The sequence below is a fragment of the Poromitra crassiceps genome (genome assembly GCF_964638095.1).
Source record: "Poromitra crassiceps genome assembly, chromosome: 3".
Taxonomy (NCBI): domain Eukaryota; kingdom Metazoa; phylum Chordata; class Actinopteri; order Beryciformes; family Melamphaidae; genus Poromitra; species Poromitra crassiceps.
In genome coordinates this window covers 1,343,332-1,363,269 of record NC_139625.1, presented here as the reverse complement: position 1 = coordinate 1,363,269, position 19,938 = coordinate 1,343,332, and the positions used below count along the sequence as shown (strand labels likewise).

At 43.1% G+C, this 19,938-nt stretch overlaps 1 protein-coding gene across 2 annotated transcripts in view; it reads left to right on the top strand.

The window, feature by feature from the left end:
• The window catches only part of LOC310773412 (kelch domain-containing protein 2-like), a 52,497-nt gene that overhangs the window by 5,713 nt on the left and 26,846 nt on the right, over positions 1-19,938 (top strand). For both annotated transcript variants that reach the window (XM_083633288.1, XM_083633289.1), the window contains exons 5-6: positions 2,729-2,841; positions 11,869-11,956. In XM_083633288.1, the coding sequence (XP_083489414.1) occupies positions 2,729-2,841; positions 11,869-11,956 (201 nt within the window). The remainder of the gene's footprint in view (positions 1-2,728; positions 2,842-11,868; positions 11,957-19,938) is intronic.

Sequence of the window (19,938 nt, the reverse complement as noted above, 5' to 3'; positions counted from 1 at the left end):
AGCCGATTCTGTGAGCCGATTTTCACAAGACGTGCGCGCACCCCAAAGCACCGAGACAGGCACCCAGCCACCACACCACACACGCCAGCATACCTTCCTCGTTATGGATTTTTTTCACCGTCAGTGAAGTAGACAAAGCTCGCAGTTTGTCACACATGCAAGTCGAAAATAAGCCGTGGAGACAGAGGTGCGGCCGAGTCCCGCTCGGCTGGAGTCCAGTCTGAGTGGCTCGCTTCACCTCACTGGCCCCCCTCTCTCTGCTCTCTCTCCCCGGGAAGCAGTGCTGCTGCACCCGGCCACCGCGCACAGCCGGCTTGGCGAGGTGAACGTGAGCATTGTGTCCAGTATAACCATTCCCCGACCTGCATTCTCCATTCCACATCACTGCTGCTGCCTCAGCCTGTCACTCATGTTGTAACGTGGAAGAGACTTATTTGTTTCGTATTGCAAATAGAACGACATGAGAACGACGGACATAATAATAAAAATGCATCGGACTCACAAGTGTGCCAGGTTTTCTGTGCGTGACGATATTTTTTCGGATGGCAGATAAAAATACGCATACCAAACTTCGGACTGTGTGTAAACTCCGCCTGATATTCAGACTGAAGATCGTTACTGTTACTCATAAACTCATTTCCCCTCTACTCAAGAGGACTGGTCTGGAGCCAGGCTATAAACTCCTTGTCCATGGATCATTTTGATGTTCTGTTGCACCTGTTTTCTTTTGGAAAAGTAAATGCATGATAGCTGTGGGATATAGGCTATTGGATTTAATTAAATTTTTGTATTCATTGTATTTGCACAAAAAGCTCTGTCAAGTAGCCTAACCTGGAACACTTTTATTTTGAGATGTGTTTGAGTGAGATGGTCCTACTTCATGCAAATGATAAGAATTGTTTATTTGTTTATTTGGATCCCCATTAGATGTAAGAATTGTTCTTTGAATCTTAATTTTCAAACAAAGTTACAAAAACGTTTGTGTAAGCTGTCAATTGTTGTTTTTAGAAAAAAAAATCGGAATCGGCAAAAATCGGTATCGGCAAGTCAGACTATTCAAAAATCGGAAATCGGAATCGGCCAAGAAAATGGCAATCGGTGCATCCCTAGTTTAGAGGAATAACTCATTTATAATTAACAGTTGTGATGTCATTATTCAGTCTTAACCACCAATATTTGATCCTTTTCTCACTCACTCACTATATGTCACCACCTGCTCTACCTGCAGGGCTTGAAATTAACTTTGTTGACCACCTGCCAATCTAGCTGCTAGATTTTAAAGTTACCAGCCAATTAGAATTTCCACTAGCCGAAATGTTTTTCTTGAAATAGACCAGACTATGAGTGGGTTAATTTAAGCATAAGTATCAGTAAGTGGCCCTGGATTCTCAAAGCCTGTGTTGAGGGTCACACAAGAACAAAAATGCACTGTTGAAGCTAAATAAATCCAAAACCAACAAGTTAATTATTTAAGAAATTTACCACGAGAGGAAGGGGGTTGTGGCCACATTTACCACTGGTACAGGGTTGTGGCACGAGGCGAAGCCGAGTGCCATAAACTCTGTACCAGTGGTAAATGTGGCCACAACCCCCTTCCTCGAGTGGTAAATTTCTTTTCTACAATAGCTACCACATAATATAAAAAATACACAATTGTAACATTCAATTCATTTATTTACAATCATTACTGGTTTCAGAATACATTTATCCTTCCGCCACAGAATATAGTTCCATTGACAGTCCCAGGTTCACTCCGTGACAACTCAAGCTCAGCCAGTTCTCTCTCCCCAATTTCACCATATCGTTCTTTGTTCACTTCACCTTCATCTTCATCTAACCACTGCTCAAAACTCAATCCACCCAGTAAATCAAACGTTACTACGAAATCGGACATTTCCTTGTTAGAGATTTGTAGACTGACAGGCTAACAGTGGGCGGAGTCAGCACAGGTGTTCTTCATTCATCAGGGAGCGGAGTGATACTGCGGTTGGAGCCGAACTGTAGATTGTTGGCCTATTTACCACTGTTGCTAGCCAATCAGAATCCAGTATTCACTCATGCTGTTGTAGAATTAAATTTCTACTTCAATGTAGAACAGTCATTTCTTACACATGAGATTACTTTTAGCCTTTTAGTCATAAATATTATTGAAAGATATTCCATATTCCAGACTGAAATGCTATAACAGAAGTGAAGTATTGGCCAGAATGACATGAACATTTGGAAACTTATTCAGCGGGTATCTTGCATATTGTGTTCAGGTGCATTGTTAAAAAAAAAAAAAAAAAAGATTTGCAATTCCATCGCGGGCCACACTGGGGGCGCCGTATTTTGCCCATGTGTGCGATAGAATGACAGGTCGTCTGTCGAGTGATCGCACAGCTTGCGGACTGCTGAACCATGTGGAGCTGTGGCTCTGGGAAGTTCCTGCTCTCCCGTCTCGCGCGAGGCGAGCTGTGCAACAACCCCAACAACAGCTGTGCAACAACCCTGAGATGGTGACGGCCACACTAGACTCCAAAGCGGGAGTCCAAAAACCAATGGTTGACATCATCACGCTGACTCTGTCCATATTTGTGGCTTTAGGAACCCTTTCAGTATCAATATACAGTATGTGCAGAGTCAGATGGTAGCAAGCTAGTCTGAATGCAAGAGTAGTGCCATTTGTGCTGATCTTCTACCTGGACCATCTCAACTTGTAATCAACTGTATTCTGTGCTGTTTCCAGATCTACCGGCTCCCCCTGAGAGCTCCCCGCCTGGTCTGGGAGGAAATGAGGGATCTGAAAGGACCTCCTCCATCCTGCAAGGACAAACTAGGCTGCTGGGTTCAGAAGAACAGGTGAGGGATGAATACAAGGTGTCTCACACTCTTTTGCTTTTCACCAAACGTTAATCTGTTAACTCTTTGAGAGATTCACCATATTGCCCATACAAGATAAATAATGCTTTTGTCATCACTCTCTGTGCAGTGCACTGTGAGGTACAGCCCTGCAGTTAGTTAGATTCGCAAATAAATGGGAGTTACCGGTACAGCTCAAGTCATGTTGTGACTCGTGTACTCACCGTGTGATGAAATAATAATCCAAAATGCGGAGAAACGGTCATTTTCGAAGGTAAATAGATCGCCACAACTACTTTCCAAACACGGCAGCCAGGTGCAGTGATTTCACACAGCTCCTCAAACAAACGCAGAGTCACCGAACTAACAGAGTACAACCAAAGTTACTTCCTCGTTTTCCATGAGGCGCTGTACACAGCGCATGCACCTGTGTACAGCGCCTCATGGCAAACTAGGAAGTAACATGAGTTACTCTTGCTTAGTTTGGTTAATCTTTGGTAGATCTCGGTGTGTGGATTTACTTTGAAAAATGGCCGTTTCCTGGATTGTTTCATTGCGTGGTGGTGAGTATACAACCGCTCACAACATGTATATGTGAGTGTTTCTGGCGCTGTTGGAATGGTGTATTTTGGGCGATTGAACGGGGGTATGGAGCTGAACCGGTAACTCCCATTCATTTGCGAATCTAACTAACTACAGGGCTGTACCTCACAATGTACTGCACGGAGAGTGACAATAAAAACATTGTTTATCTTGTTCATGTATGGGCAATATGGCAAATAGGTGGATCTCTCAAAAAGTTGGCCTGTCCCTTTAAAGAAGATGTTAGAGTATGAATACGTTTCAAATCCCAGGTATTCACCCACTCTGCTTGGGAAAGTGGTAGGATGCAAATAAGGGATACAGTACAGCAAGCCCATCTTTATTGCAAAATAAGCTCTACAAGGCCACTCAAGAATCATGTGAAGCAGAAGCTACAATACTGTCCCACTTGTAGCCACTTAAAGGAGAATTTCGTTTTTTTACACCAAGGTCCTCATTTCCAGCTTAAAATATGATGTTTTACTCACCGAAATATGTTTGGCTTCATTCGGATGCCCACGGAAGATTTTGAGCTCTGAGTAGTCTCCTCAAACAGGCTATAACGAGAGCATACGGGGCAAGGTGCCTGCGCTTTGTAAATGTCACTTTTTCTGTTACATCGCGGTTCATTATGATTGTAAATATAATTATGAGAACATGAAATCGATATCTAACTAACCATTGTCTGCTGGGAGTCCCGACAGCCCACTCCGTTTGCTGTCCGGGTGTCCATCACATAGATAGATCACATCTCCCGCTGCTGTTTGTTGTTGACGATATGTGGCATGATTCCACACGAGCGGTAATGGAATTGAAACGTCCATAATCTTGACATCAGATATCTATAATAATGCCAAGCTAAAAGCTAAGCTAACAACATCACCGAGGCGTGATTTCTAACCCCACATAGGATAAGCAATAACCACGCCCTGTGGCGCCGGGATTGGCCAGGAGCAACACTGGAGGGCACGCAGCCCAGCGATTTCATGAACCAACTGAATAGCTCTTGAGAACGGACAGCGATTTCGAGAGCGGACATTGAGAGCGGACATTGAAATGAATTATGGTCACCTACCTTCCTTAGCATAGTAATAATAATAATAATAAGTATAATAATTGTAATCCACACAATGTACACAATCTACAAAAACATGCAATAATATAAACGTGTTGTGTTCACGTTCATAGCTCATATAATATAATGTATCATATCGTTAATTTCAAGCTCAATTCTTACCCAGAGAAAAGGTACAGCACTGAAAATGTAACAAGCAATAGTTTTTTAAACATCTTTATTTTAAAAGATGAAAAACCCCAGGTGCTTTAGTCCCAAGCTTCAATGCTCCTGGCCAATCCCAGCGCCACAGGGCGTGGTTATTGCTTATCCTATGTGGGGTTAGAAATCACGCCTCGGTGATGCGTGATTTCTAACATAGATATTGTTGGAGAAAAATATAAGTTCCATTGCCATTTCCTAATCAATAAGCTATAATTGCATACACATAATTAATGCTATAAACGATGACATGACATACACATTATGACATGACATCTGACATATAGATTCACCCATGACATCTCACAAATGCATATTTGCACTATGCAGAGACACATAACTAGCTTATCAAGCAGGAGATTTCTCCCCTTTGCTCTGGCCTTCAGAAACTCAGCATGACAATGGCCATGAGACAGGAACACTTGCTGATACAGACAGGCAGCACTGTAGGCTCCAAGTCAAGTCAACACCCCCTCCTCTCTGCCTTTTCCTCCTCCTCTTCTTTTTACAGTATAAAGCGTATGTCAAATTGTGACATCGCGGCTGAATATTTGACTCTGTACATCGATACATGTGTACATTGAGATTCATGCCCTCTGTCAATATACATGTATTGCAGAGAATGTAAGCTATTAAATATACTTTTAAAAACATATCAACCATATTGGTTAGACAACTATGATTGCTTCCCAGTCTCGCTCGGTGCTCAATATCTCTGGCCGATCCTAGCCAGCGCGCCATGGGGCAACACACACCCCTCGAGTGAGTGGTATGTTATGGGGAGATCTTTTGGTTTTATTTAGTATGTCGTGTGGTTCTTAAAGACCGTATCAAGCATATGCCTAGAATCACCGCAGTTTCCCACTGGACTATAATAGTCGCTGCTAATGCAGCCTTATGGCCTTTTTAGGCAATATGTGATAACGCTTCTCAGGCTCTCTTGCTGTGCAGCTTAACACTGGACCATCCTGGTCACTGCAAAATACAGCCGGTCAAGAGAGTTTGTAATGGTCCTGAGGTCATCTGTATTATTTACATTGACGCGTCCCCCCTTTGTCTCAAGAAGCCCACAAAATACTAACTTAGGTTAATATACATATTTACAGTTATATACAATGTCATTTTGACACACCCACAACATGCAAACATTTCAGATTCTTTTAGATATCAGACGACAGCTTCAGTAATTAATTATGAAATTAATTCAGACTTACCCGCTCTCGTAGATATCCTGTTCGTGACGCCAATTGATAGAGAATAAAATCTATTCTTTCCGCTAAATGTATATGTAAATGTATATCACAGCTTATCTAATACCAAATGAATTGAAACCAATGAGTCCAGGAAGATTTACCATAAAAGTAGGATATACATTTACATATACATTTAGCGGAAAGAATAGATTTTATTCTCTATCAGATATATTTACAAGTGAGGTCTCTAGACCATAGTTCAAGCAGAAGGCCACTCACGCGTAATCCGATCATCCCCTGACGTCAGTCAAGTTCTAGCATAACGTGGTCAGTCAAAAATCCTAGTATGACGTCTGCTATGACGTCAAACATGACGTCAGTTAATCCTCATATATATAGCAAGGGTTCTACGTCACCTCTCTCTCTCTGGCCGATCATAGCAGCAGCAGCCCACGGCAGTCCATCTCCCTTGAAGCCGGCCTCCGAAGCGTTGTTTTGCGGCCTCCGAAGCGTGTTTTGCTCCACATCTGCAGACCGAATCAGCATCCTCAAGCCTTCTCCACCCGTGGATATTCACCGCAGATTTCAACGCTCCCCACTCCATTCCGTTATGTCGAGCTCCGAGTCAGAGCTGTCCTTGGACAGCGACGACAGCTTAGACATCGCTTCCCTGTTCCGGACCGGCCACGGAGCGTACCTGCTTTCCGAGTCTTCTGATGAAGACGCTGGCGAAGTGGCTGGACCACAGGCTGCACAGGCTGCTAGCATAGCCCCAACGAGAAGGGCTGGCGAAGTGGCTGGACCACAGGCTGCACAGGCTGCTAGCATAGCCCCAACGAGAAGGCCCAGCACGCGTTCCCGTGGCACGGGGCGCGCCACTGCGACGGCCCGTGGACGCCCAAGTACGCGTGCGAGCGTGCCGGAAGGAGAGGCCGCTCGGCGCGGACGCGCGAGAGGCCGCGGGCGAAGACCAGTAGAGGCAGCCCCGAGAGCCGGGAGCCGCCGGGGAAACGCAGGCCGCGGGGCCGCCGCGAGACGCCTCGTCCTTCCTGGTCGCACTGACCTCCAGGCCGCCGCCCCGGAAGCGGAAGCGGCCCCATTCGTAGCTCCGCCGAGCCGACAGGGGTCGTCAAGAGCCATCCTGCTGTCTCTGCTAGATGCAAGCAGAGCAGTAGAAGCCCGTCTGAGCGCCCTGGAAACCCCGGCGCAGCAGCCGATCCTACCCCCGCCCATGCAGCAAGCTGATATGCTCCCCACCACCACCCAACCCGCCCAGATGAACACTCTGGCGTCCGCCATGCCTGCCAGCCCATTCGGTATGTCTTTTGTTTCTCCCTGTGCTGATATTTCGCCCAGGCTAAGGTCCCAGATTTTAAAGGGCAGAGACATCAATTTAGTTAGCATACTCCTGCCATCTCCCGAGTGTAAAAGGAAGGCTACGGGTGACCCAGATGGCCCTGTTTATTTAAAGTCGTCCGACCCCCGCCTGCCCAAAGACCTGTCCTTATGTGACTTCCTGAACACGTTCGGCGTCTACCGTGACGTGATCTGTGAAGTGTATCCAGAGCACCGCCATGAGGGGGGGGGGTAGAGAAAGAGAAAGAGAGAGCAGAAAGTCAGGGTAGTCGCGCCAAGGCAGCCAAGTAGGCCAAGCCGGGAAGCGCCAAGCTAAATTTTAATGTACCAAGATCGAAGGCCCGACCGAGTTGGGAGCGCCGGCCGTAAATAGCCGTAAGCCGCTAAAAAGGTCGAAGGCCGGAAAAGTACAATCGCGAAGCGCCAAGGCGGCCAGGTAGGCTAAGCTGGGAAGCGCTATCGCGAGGTGCCCGACCGAGTTGGGAGCGCCAGCCGCAAATAGCTGTAAGTCGCTAAAAAGGTCGAAGGCAGGAAAAGCAAGATCGAAGGCCCGACCAAGTTGGGAGCGCCAGCCGCAAATAGCTGTAAGTCGCTAAAAAGGTCGAAGGCCGGAAAGTACGATCGCGAAGCGCCAAGGCGGCCAGGTAGGCCAAGCTGGGAAGCGCTATCGCGAGGTGCCCGACCGAGTTGGGAGCGCCAGCCGCAAATAGCTGTAAGTCGCTAAAAAGGTCGAAGGCCGGAAAAGTGCAATCAACTACTGGCGCCTGCAGATCTCAATTAACCTCCGGTAATCAGATCTTCCTTTTGGGGGATCTCCTAGCCCATGCAGGCGCCCTCCTCTGCCTCAAGAGCAGCGCCACTGGCCAATGGAGTCAAGCGCCAAAGCATTTGCCATGCACGCCGATTGCTAAATAAAGTTTGTCTAATCCTACCAACTGGCCTCTCCTGATTGAAGTGAGGTCTCTAGACCATAGTTCAAGCAGAAGGCCACTCACGCGTAATCCGATCATCCCCTGACGTCAGTCAAGTTCTAGCATAACGTGGTCAGTCAAAAATCCTAGTATGACGTCTGCTATGACGTCAAACATGACGTCAGTTAATCCTCATATATATAGCAATGGTTCTACGTCACCTCTCTCTCTCTGGCCGATCATAGCAGCAGCAGCCCACGGCAGTCCATCTCCCTTGAAGCCGGCCTCCGAAGCGTTGTTTTGCCCCACCCACCTCCCCAGTCCACCACCAACGAGTCTTGACTCCTGATCCCCCACGGGGGGGGGATCTCCTAGCCCATGCAGGCGCCCTCCTCTGCCTCATGAGCAGCGCCACTGGCCAATGGAGTCAAGCGCCATGCAGGCGCCCTCCTCTGCCTCAAGAGCAGCGCCACTGGCCAATGGAGTCAAGCGCCAAAGCATTTGCCATGCACGCCGATTGCTAAATAAAGTTTGTCTAATCCTACCAACTGGCCTCTCCTGATTGAACCATAATTTACCGCGATGTGACAGAAAAAGTGTCATTTACAGAGCGCATGCAGCATGCCCCGCAGGCTCCCGTTCTAGCCTGTTTGAGTGTTTGAGGAGTGTACTCGGTGCGACAAATCTTCTGTGGGGATCCGAATGAACCCAAAAGTATTTGGGGGTAGAAAACATCATATTTTAAGCTGGAAATGAGGACCGTGGTGTAAAAAACCAAAATTCTCCTTTAACTACAGGGGCATTAGCCTTTTAAGTACAGTTTATAAGTTGTACTCTAACATTTTAAACACCAGGCTGTCTCAGTTCCCAGAGGTTGAAAACATACTTGTGGAGGATTCAGAACACACAGGTCCTGTTTAGATCATGTTTACTCTGTGAATACAGTCATTAGAGCTAGGATTTCTGAGGGGAAATCCACTTTTTTCTTTGTTTTATTGATTTTCAGAAAGCGTTTGACTGCGTTGACAGGGATTTAATGGAGTTTAAACTTATTTCGGCTGGTGTGGATGGAAAATTGTATAAAGCCTTTATATAAATCCCTGGTTGCCTGTGTGCAGGTGAACGATATGAAAACGAGGTGGTTTTCTATCCCACTTGGGGTCAAACAGGGTGACGTTATTTCCCCTCCCCTCTTTGCTTTGTTTATTAATGATTTAGCCCAATAAATTAAAATAAAAAATGAAAATCTTGGTTTGCAAATCGGTGATATGAATTTGAATATTTTGTTGTACGCTAGGGGTGTCACGGTACACAAAAGTCACAGTTCGGTACGTACCTCAGTTTTGGGGTCCCGGTTCGGTACGAAGGGTTAGGGTTAGGGGTTGGGTTAACCCTAACCCTGTATGTCTGTCTATCTATCTGTAGTACAGTAGTTACTGTACAATAAGTTACTGTACCAGACTTGAAAGACAAAGACATGAAAGATTGATTTAAAATGTGTTTATTAGAAGTTAAAGTAATTTACCAGTTTCTGCCAACAGAAATCCAACATAATGGACTAGACCTCTAGACTTAGTAGTAGGGATGTCAATTTTCGGTTAATTTCACTTTCGATTAACCGACGCTAATAATCGATTAACCTATCGGTTAATATAATTTTTTAATATATATATATATATATATATTTTTTTTTTATTTTTTTTTTGTCTATTTACTCAATGAGCTCATGCCCAAACAAGGCGTGTCTATTTAGATGCTGAAATGTTAATGCTTTTTGTGTTAGAATTGTGCCTTTATTTTTTGTTGGCTTTGCTGAAATTTATAAGTTTATTGCCACATTTTGATCAGGTAATCATTCCAAAATCATTCTGGCTCTTATATGGATGACAAGGAAATATATTTTTGAGAGCTTTATTTCCTGTTTATGTAAACATTACAACAACAACGCGCATGACTCCGTTGGCCAGTGGCGCTCCTCTTGAGGCAAGAGGAGGGCACCTGCATAGGCTAGGAGATCCCCCCCCGTGGGGGATCAGGAGTCAAGACTCGTTGGTGGCGGACTGGGGAGGTGGGTGGGGCAAAACAACGCTCCGGAGGACGGCTTCAAGGGAGATGGACTGCCGTGAAGCTAGCTGCTGCTATGATCGGCCAGAGAGAGAGAGAGGTGGCGTAGAACCCTTGCTATATATATGAGGATTAACTGACGTCATATTTGACATCATAGCAGACGTCATACTAGGACTTTGACTGACCACGTTATGTGGCCTTCTGCTTGAAATATGGTCTGGAGACCTCACTTCAATCATGAGAGGCCAGTTGGTAGGATTTGACAAACTTTATTTAGCAATCGGCATGCATGGCAAATACTTTGGCGCATGACTCCATTGGCCAGTGGCGCTCCTCTTGAGGCAAGAGGAGGGCACCTGCATAGGCTAGGAGATCCCCCAAAAGGGATTGTTGTTGTTGTAATGTTTACATAAACAGGAAATAAAGCTCTCAAAAATATATTTCCTTGTCATCCATATAAGAGCCAGAATGATTTTGGAATGATTACCTGATCAAAATGTGGCAATAAACTTATAAATTTCAGCAAAGCCAACAAAAAATAAAGGCATAATTCTAACACAAAAAGCATTAACATTTCAGCATCTAAATAGACACGCCTTGTTTGGGCATGAGCTCATTGAGTAAATAGACAAAAAAAAAAATATATATATATATATTAAAGGTCCCAATTCGTGCAGCTGTAACCTCTTAAAAACGTGTGTCTCTGGTCCATAAAACATGATTCTGGATTAATCTGTCGAAAATATAGCAAACCCGTTTGTTGTGACGGAGTTCTCACTCCCTCTTCTGGTGGCTTCCCAAGAACGGCCTGTTTCTATAATATATTCAGAACTAACAGTTCCCATTGGCCGCTGAGGGAGAGCCCGCCCCAGGCTCCCAGCGGCCAATCAGATTAGCGTCTGTGGACCAGCATGCTAGGTTGCGAGTTATCGTTAACTAAACGGTACTACGCTAAAGAGGACATCTCAAAATGCCTAGACTTACCGAATGCACCTCTGCAGTTGCTGGATCACGTACAGTTGGCGTCGCTCCAGCTAGAAGTGTTAATTTTGTGGCTATAGACTAAATGGTGCAGGTAGCTTGTGTGAGAGAGACCCGCGCAGTATGCAGGAGGAAGCTAGTGACGTCCCGATTCCCCCAGATTCCCCTCTGGGCAAACGAAGCGTTTGGGGGTGTGGCTTGGAGGAGACTGCAGAGGGACGCTGGATAGGGACAAATCCAACTGTGGCAGTTCTGAGCGTGTGACCACTCATTACAGGGAGGGCTGACAGCAGTATATATGCATTTACAAGTAAAAACAGCTTTTGCACGGAATGGGACCTTTAACTGATAGACCGACGGCAATAACCGAACAACGACGTTAGCGACGGTTAATCGATTAACGGTTAACCGTTGACATCCCTACTTAGTAGTGATATACTTAGATGTGTAACAGCAGCCTGTTATTCAACAATAACAGACTCAGAATAATGTGTTCATTACCCGTATTCAACAAAGCTCTTATTTTTTTAATTTCAGTTATTTTTTATTGGTTTAAACTTTACAGTGAGAAATGCGTCAAGAGTACACAGAGGAATCACTGATTGTTTTCACAGGAGAGATATTGTAAAGAAGTTATGTCTTGATCATATTCTGTTCACAGACTCATATTCTTTGGGGGCTATGGCTACGCTGTACAAGGACCTCATCGAGGGACCTTTGAATATGATGACTCATCAATGGCATTTGTGGTTCGTAAACAATAACACCCATCACATGGTTTGAATAACACCCATCACACGGTCAACGCAAACACTCAATTCAATTGTCGCATCATTTTTAATGCCATTTGTTTCAAACTAAAAAGGAGAAAAATAAATGATTTTCATCCTATTTATAGCAAGTTATACAAAGAGGCTTGAGTGCCCACCATAGAGACACTTATTTGATGATAATATACGGGAGTAATTTGATTTTGGGTTGTCGCATTATTATGACTTCGAAATGTTTTCAAATTTTCAAATAAATTTCAATTAAAATTTCAAAATGCCCAGGTGATAGAACGTTAAAAAAAATAATTAAACACTGGACTAAAGTACAAACAATGTTTAGGAGTTCATCCAAACACAATCATCAGTTGTAATGACTGCAACAGGAAGTAACAAGATATTTTTAATCTCAATGGGACTTTCCTGTTTAAATAAAGGTTAAATAAAAGTCACATGAGATGTTAGTCCCTACTGTGTTTGCCAGAGAAGATGGTGTTCCCAGCAGCTTACAGGTGAGGTGATGTGGCTGGGCTTTTGAAGGGTTTTCTCAGAGCACAACATCCCTGTGTGTTTCAAACCTAAGAAGACACAGAGACACTGAGACACAGAGACACAGAGACACCGACACAGCCTTTGGTCCATCTGAACGACCAGATTCCAAAACATCTGAAAGAGCAACCTGGTATCTGTGGTAGGGATGTTCATTTTGAAAAATTTCCATATTCGAAAATCGGGAAAATTAACGATCAATTATCGATTAATCGATTATCGATAGCGTAATAATTATATATATATATATATATATATATATATTTTTTTTTTTTACTCTGGTCTGGTAATAACGTTGCGCGTTCTCGGCCAGCTATAATGGCGATGCCGCTGTGTAGTAAGAATATCATAAGCTAGCGCTGTGGCCAGGTAAACAAACATGTTACATGTCAGGTTACATGATGTAAGGCAATCGGCGTCTTCCAGCTTAGCTGACAGCACAAGAGTCAAATCAACAGGCCTGAGCCTCACTGAGGTCCGCAGACCGCTGGGTGCGTTTGTTTGTGTCCCCGGCGCATGCCGGTGTGAATTCCCCATGTTTAAAACAGTTTTGTTGGCACAAAGGCCCGTGCCCAGCCAGAAAACTAGAGACTATATGAAGCTCCACCTCACGTTAGTCGGCTATGCATTGGAGTAGGGCGAGGAGGAACGAATTCCACCCAAACCTAGTACGCAATAATATATACATATATATACATATATATATATTATTTTTTTAATTATAACAACAATCGATCCAAATTCCACATGATCGATTCAATTCCTTAACGATCAATTATCGATTTTCGATAATTGATGAACATCCCTAATCTGTGGTCAAATGCAATAAGAAGAAGTGCAAAGATCTTTATATTGGGGAAACCAAACAGCCACTCAATAGACGCATGTTCCAACACAGGCGAGCAAACTCCTCTGGACAAGACTCAGCAGTCTACACCCACTTAACAACACAAGGAACACAGTTTTCAAGACCATGGTGTCCACATCTTGGACAGAGAAGATGGGTCGTTGGAAAGCGGTGACAAGGAGGCCATCTATGTTAAAGTGGAACAGCCTTCACTAAATAGAGGAGATTCAAGATTCAAGATTCAAGATTTATTAACTCATTGAGTGCCATGGACGTCTTTCGACGTCCAATTAAATAGTGACGTAGAGTGCCACGGACGTCTTTCGACGTCCAATGCGTTTTTTGACGGTGGGACGTCGATCAAAGCCTTCCGCAGCTCCTGTACAACTATTGTAGCTATTGGAGGTCTATAACCTATTTTACAGAACCCTTAGGTGGCGACAGTGCTCTCCAGGTTAACAGAAAGGCAGAGAAAAACAGAGAATAAGTCGTTGGGGGAAACGGAAATCGCATCGCATCCGTATGCATCGATATGCATGAAGCGTTTTAACGTTAGATGTCCCTGCAGCAGTCAATCTGCTCCCACAATTGAGCTCCTCCATGTCCGCTGCAACAGCCGTGGAGACGTTATTATTCTCAACTGGAAGCATAGGAGCCGGTGACAAACACACGCGGAAAAAGCTAGATGTCGCGCACCCTTCACAGTGCAGAGCAAACTCAGCACAGAGCCACCTCCCATACAGGAGGAGTGTGCAGTTGAGGCGAGGCGGGGCGGGGCGGGGGGGGGGGGGGGGGCACGCAGAGCAGCACACAGCCACACAACACCCAGACAGACCCAGGCAGCAGCAGGACAGGGTTGGCAAACGCAAGCCAGAATATCCGATGCCCACCAGCAGCAAGAAGCTGCAACCAGCAGCGCACGCAGGGGCCAGCGCTGCTGGTTGCAGCTAAAAATATTATTCTGCCAAACAAAATTCCCTGGCCTTCACTGTTTTATTGAAGGAAATTATTTTTGAGGTGTGACTACATCAGAAAATTAGCTTCAGAGTCAGTGTTGTGTTTGAAATGTTTAATTTAACAAAAGAGCCATTATCTCAGCTTCTAGAAAAAAACTGCTCTTTTTTGTTAAATCAAGCTATCTTCTCCAGCTGATAACTAAAGAACGGAAAATGATATCAATAAACCTGTTTTTGCTGATGATAGAAAAGAGTCTCATCGTTCTTTTTGCGTGTTCATTGTTTACATAGTAATATCACACAATATTCTGTGGGCCTCGAGAAATCACTGAAAAAAGCTCTGAAACTCTGGCACTGGGAGCGTCCGTTCTCCAAAAGTGGCTGGCACTCAATGAGTTAAGTGTCCCAAAAGGGCAAATTGGATTGCAAAAAGCGTAGTACAAAGTACATACATAAAAACAAATAAGACAAAAAAAACATTGTAAAAACAGTCTAGAGCAGCAGTTTAAAGTGCAACACAATAGTTAAAGTGCAAATGACAACAGTAGCAACGATCTAAAGTGCACAGTAGAGATATAAAGTGCATAGTAGCAAAGTGCAGTTCACTCACAGCAGCACATTTATATCACAAGAAAGAGCTACAATGTATCATTGTATTAAAGCACAAAGGAAAACCTCGGTCCAGACCAAAGGGCAGACAAAGTATATAATACAGATATACTGTACTGTACCCCTAAGAATAAATAAAGATAAAAGAATAAAAGGATAAAATAAATAAATAACAAAATAACAGCAACAGCAGATGAGGAGACATTACATTTGTACCCCAGCAGCGTTCAACGCTCTGATAGAGACAGGCACAAAGGATTTTTTTTTTTTTTTTTTTTTTTTATACTTTATTGCAAGATTTCAGTTTGTTTTTTACATAGATTTACATTACCTGTTTATACTTCTACGTAACATACTTACAATATTTTATGTATTTTTTATGTGAGAAAAGAAAAAGGACAATAATATACAACAGCCATGGTCATTGTATTGAAAAAAAAAAAAACCCCAGCAACAAATACTTTAAATTTAAAAAAAAAAAGAGAGAGAAAAAAAGAAAAGAAAACTTGCATGCCTACTCACATACACACAGTCACACACACACATGCTTCCACACACAAAGAAAAGAGAGAGAGAGAGAAAAAAAAAAAAAAAACAACACAGACACAACACACACACATACACACACACACACGTACATATGTACATACATACACACACCCACACTCACACACACACACGCCCCTTAACTCTTCAGTAATTCCTCGGCACAGAAAAACTTTATTTTCAGGTGTGTTCCGTATAGTTAATCCATTTATTCCATCGTTTCAAGTACCGTACTCTACCTCTAAGTTTTGGATTCTGTAAGTTATTTTTTCCATTTCTAGAATGTTGTTTATATTTGACTTCCATTTATTAAAGACGGGTGGAGTAGGTTTTAACCAATTCCTTGTTATCTGCTTCATGGCTACGATTCTAAGTATTCTATAAAGATATCTATCTATTTCTAATGTGAGTTCAGGTGGTGGTATTCCTAAAATGATATGTTTTGGTTCAAATGCCTTTTTAGTTTGTAAAATGTTTGTAAGACAGGTTATAATTAATTGCCAGAAAGTTTTCAGTGATGGACAAAAAAAGAAAACATGTGAATGGTTTGCACTCTTTTCACCACAATTTCTCCAGCAATCTGGTTTAATAGATGCTGTAAACTTGGACTGTATTATTGGTGTGATAAAGAACCTTGTATATATTTTCCACGAAAACTCCCTCCAAAACTTAGAGTTCGTTGTTTTATGTATTGTTTTGTATATGTTTTGCCATTCTTATTCTTTTAAACATAAGCCTAGTTCTGCGTTCCATTTAGTCCTTATTGTGTCTTCTTGTATTTCATTATTTTCTTCTAGCATTTGATATATTTTGGAGAGGATATTGTTAGTGTCTACTAGGGCTGGGTCGGTTTGAAAATTTTAAAACCGGTTCGATATTGCTGTCTAAACCGGATCGAACCGGTATACCGATTTTTTTTTTAATTAAAAAAAAAAAAAAAAAAATTTTAATAATTTTTCTTTTTTTTTTTTTTTTTTCCAAGCAGGGCTCCCGAGTGTGGCCCATAACTGTCTGTAGTGCAACTTCAGTCCACCTGATAGCGATAATACACCTCTAAGCTGGTATTGTCAACCAGCAATGATACTGAATAAAAAGAAGCAGGACACCTGTGTAACAAACACACCCTGTATTTATTTCTCATAACTATTCAGCTCAACTTTTCTTCTAAACATCAAAATAATAAATGAAAATATAGCCGCAAGCGGCGATGCGGGGTCCAAGCTTCCGGTGACTTGGGGGGTGTATGTCAGATAATATAGACACTGAATTGCACATTTAATCAGAGTTGGTATGTGCACAAGTGCACAAAGTTTGGTTGAGATTTGGTGACCTGACCGGGTTCAAGCAGTAGTAGCAGTAGTAATAGTAGTGTTAGTGTATATGTGTGTAAGCGTGTATATGTGTGTGTGTATATATGTGTGTGTATATGTGTGAGTATATGTGTGTGTGTGTGTGTGTATATAGGTGTATATGTGTGTGGCAATGTGCACTGGAGCTAGCGGCTGAATTACACCAACTAAGGTACAACCTTGCTACAGTGAACATTTAAGCTAGAATCAGGGTGTAAATGACATTTTCAAGTCAACTTGGCATCTCAGGGCTTGTGGAGAGTTTGATTACACCAGCTGAGCAGTATGGAAGCATTCTATGTATTTGTTTTTTCTATGTTTTTGCTCATGGTCAACTTCACTCAGCAGACAGCTCTGTGCCTGTTGTGGTTAGAGTACAGTTCTATCTCTGTGTGTGATGCGTCCAGAGTGCTTTACCCAGTACACCGACTGCATGCAAGTACCGCATAGTACCCCACTTCAAATAAACCAAACTATACCTTTCACAAATCAACTCAATAAGTGTCCAACTAAATGAATGCCTGCTAAACTGTTTTCGGATGTGCGAGATGTGCAAAATAAATAAGCATTGTTTCCGGTGGAGTGTCCCTTTAAGGCCAAAACTAACATCTCAGTTGGCTTTAATTAAAACACAAGATAGGAATACATTTCAAATCACAACACATTGCCGTCACTTCAAATTACCTTCATACCTCCCTTTACATAACATTGAAAATATATTTCAGATTGTGTAAACCTCCCTTTAAACTCACGGATTTGGCTTTTGGAGGTTTCATTCAGCAGGTTTCAAAGATAAGTTGAATTGGATGTTAAAAAACGTTCCCTCTATACTGCCAACTGTCTTGCACCATCTCCATTCATCAGTGATTCAGTGCACCTGGTACAGAGCCTGACCACAGCCCAACTCTGATTGGCTCAGATTGATGTCAGTCACACTGCAGGATTACAAGCCCGCCAACTTCTGTTTCATGTAAAATACATTGGTGATACATTTTGCAGTGTAAACATTGGTGAACTGGGTTTACAATTATCAAATTATGTGTTCTTAAGTTAAAGCAACTCTGCTCAACATGTGGTAAAATATCAGCCAGGATGAGCGGTTAATGCGTGTCACACCTATGAACAGGTGAGGGCAATGTGACCCCTCAGCACTGGACCCAGATAAAACCACAAGGAAAGATGGCAGGCACACAGCAGGACAAGGTGCAGGGTGATTTTATTTTCCCAACATCAAAAGTGACAGTGAGGCAATCAGCATGTTGTCTGTGGATAAGAACACAAACAGAATTATTTACCCAAATACACAATGTTAACAAGCAATCCAAATGACATCAAATTAGCAATAAACAAACAATGTAACAATCAATTAAAGCAACAATAAACAATATATTTTAACCATGCTAAAGAAAAAAACATATGCAATTCACCTTTAAGGTCAGCATGAGTTGGACTGGCTCACAGCACCTCTGTAGCAGCAGACTGGGGTTTGGGGCAAGTTTTGCACTTATTTTATAGCCATAGCTCCACCCATCTCCCCACCCACATGGCACAATCAAAGTGAGTGAGTGAAGCACTCTGGGAGATGAAGTACACCAGTGGTGGCCATTTTAGTGTGCGTGTGCGCGTGTGTGTGCGTGTGTGCGTGTGCGTGTGCGTGTGCGTGTGCAAACAGACAAAATAGTCATAGGAAGTAGTATGTTTAGCAATAAAAAACAATATAACAATCAAACAAACAATAAACAATATATTTTAACCATGGCTAAAGAGAAAAACATATGCAATTCACCTTTAAGATCAGGATGGCTTGGAATGGCAATTCAACAATGGCTAACAAAACTACAACTTACTTAATAATGCATCTGAAGGGAGGATAAACACCAACTGAAACACCAACACAGCCTCTACTGCAGTAACGGACACACACTGAGTGTAGAGGCTGATTAGCATCTTAAGTGCAGGTGTGTGGTGATCAGTCCAGAATTAGGTGCAGGTGTGGTGTATATGTGTGTACGTGTGTGTGTGTGTGCGCGTGTGTGTGTGTGTGCGCGCGTGTGTGTGTGTGTGTGTGTAGATCCGGTGACCTGACGGTTTCCAAGCAGTACTAGTAGTAGTAGTAGTAGCAGTAGTAGTAATAGTAGTAGTAGTAGTGTTGGTAGTAGTGGGAGTGGTAGCAATAGTAGCAGCAGAAGTACTAAGAATAGTAGTAGTAGTAGTAGCAGCAGCGGCAGTAGTAGTGGTGGTTGGCTGTTATAGCGCCACCATCTGGTGGATTGGTGTAATTTTTTTACTCTGAGTAGTGGGTGATGTCGTGAACCTGTGTGGAAAGTTTGGGTGATGGGGGGTGTATGGTTTCTGAGATCCACACACTTTTAGGGCAGGAAAAGAACAAAAGTAAATACACAAAAGTTTAAACATTTATCATTTCAAGACGGTTTCACGTATCCAAATTCTTTCTAAGATTTTTAATCAGGGAAGTCCAGAGATGACACACAAAATGTTTGGGCTCATTCGGGCAAATGGCCTAGGACGAGTTCGTTTTTTTTTTTTTTGAGAAAGTCCAAGTTGGCGGAAAATCTAGCAGACTTAAATGGGCGTGGTCTATATGGATAGATGCGTATTGATCCAGGGAATCCAGCAGATGTGGAATTTTGATTCTACGCCTCACGGTTCAGCAGTTATGGTCCAATACGTGAAATGGTCTGTTATAGCGCCACCATCTGGTCAATATGGCTAATTTTTTGTCTCTGAGTAGTGGGGCACATTTCCAACCTATGTGCAAAGTCTGGCTACTGTACCCCTTACGGTTGTTGCCGTGCATACTGTTTTAGCGGAGAATAAAAAAAATAATAATAATAATAATAAACGGAACAGATACAATAGGGATCCACGCACTTCGTGCTTGGACCCCTAATAAGACTTCTGCCTATAGTGCAACTTGAGAAAAAGGCTAATAAAAACACAAGCAGTGCAATCAGAATGGATTGGCTTACAGCTGAGCTGCCTTATAAACTTCAAAACTCACAAATTCACACAATATAGGGCCTAGGCATGGGTCGGTTTGAACATTTTGAAACCGGTTCGATATTCCCCAAAAAAACGTATCAAAGC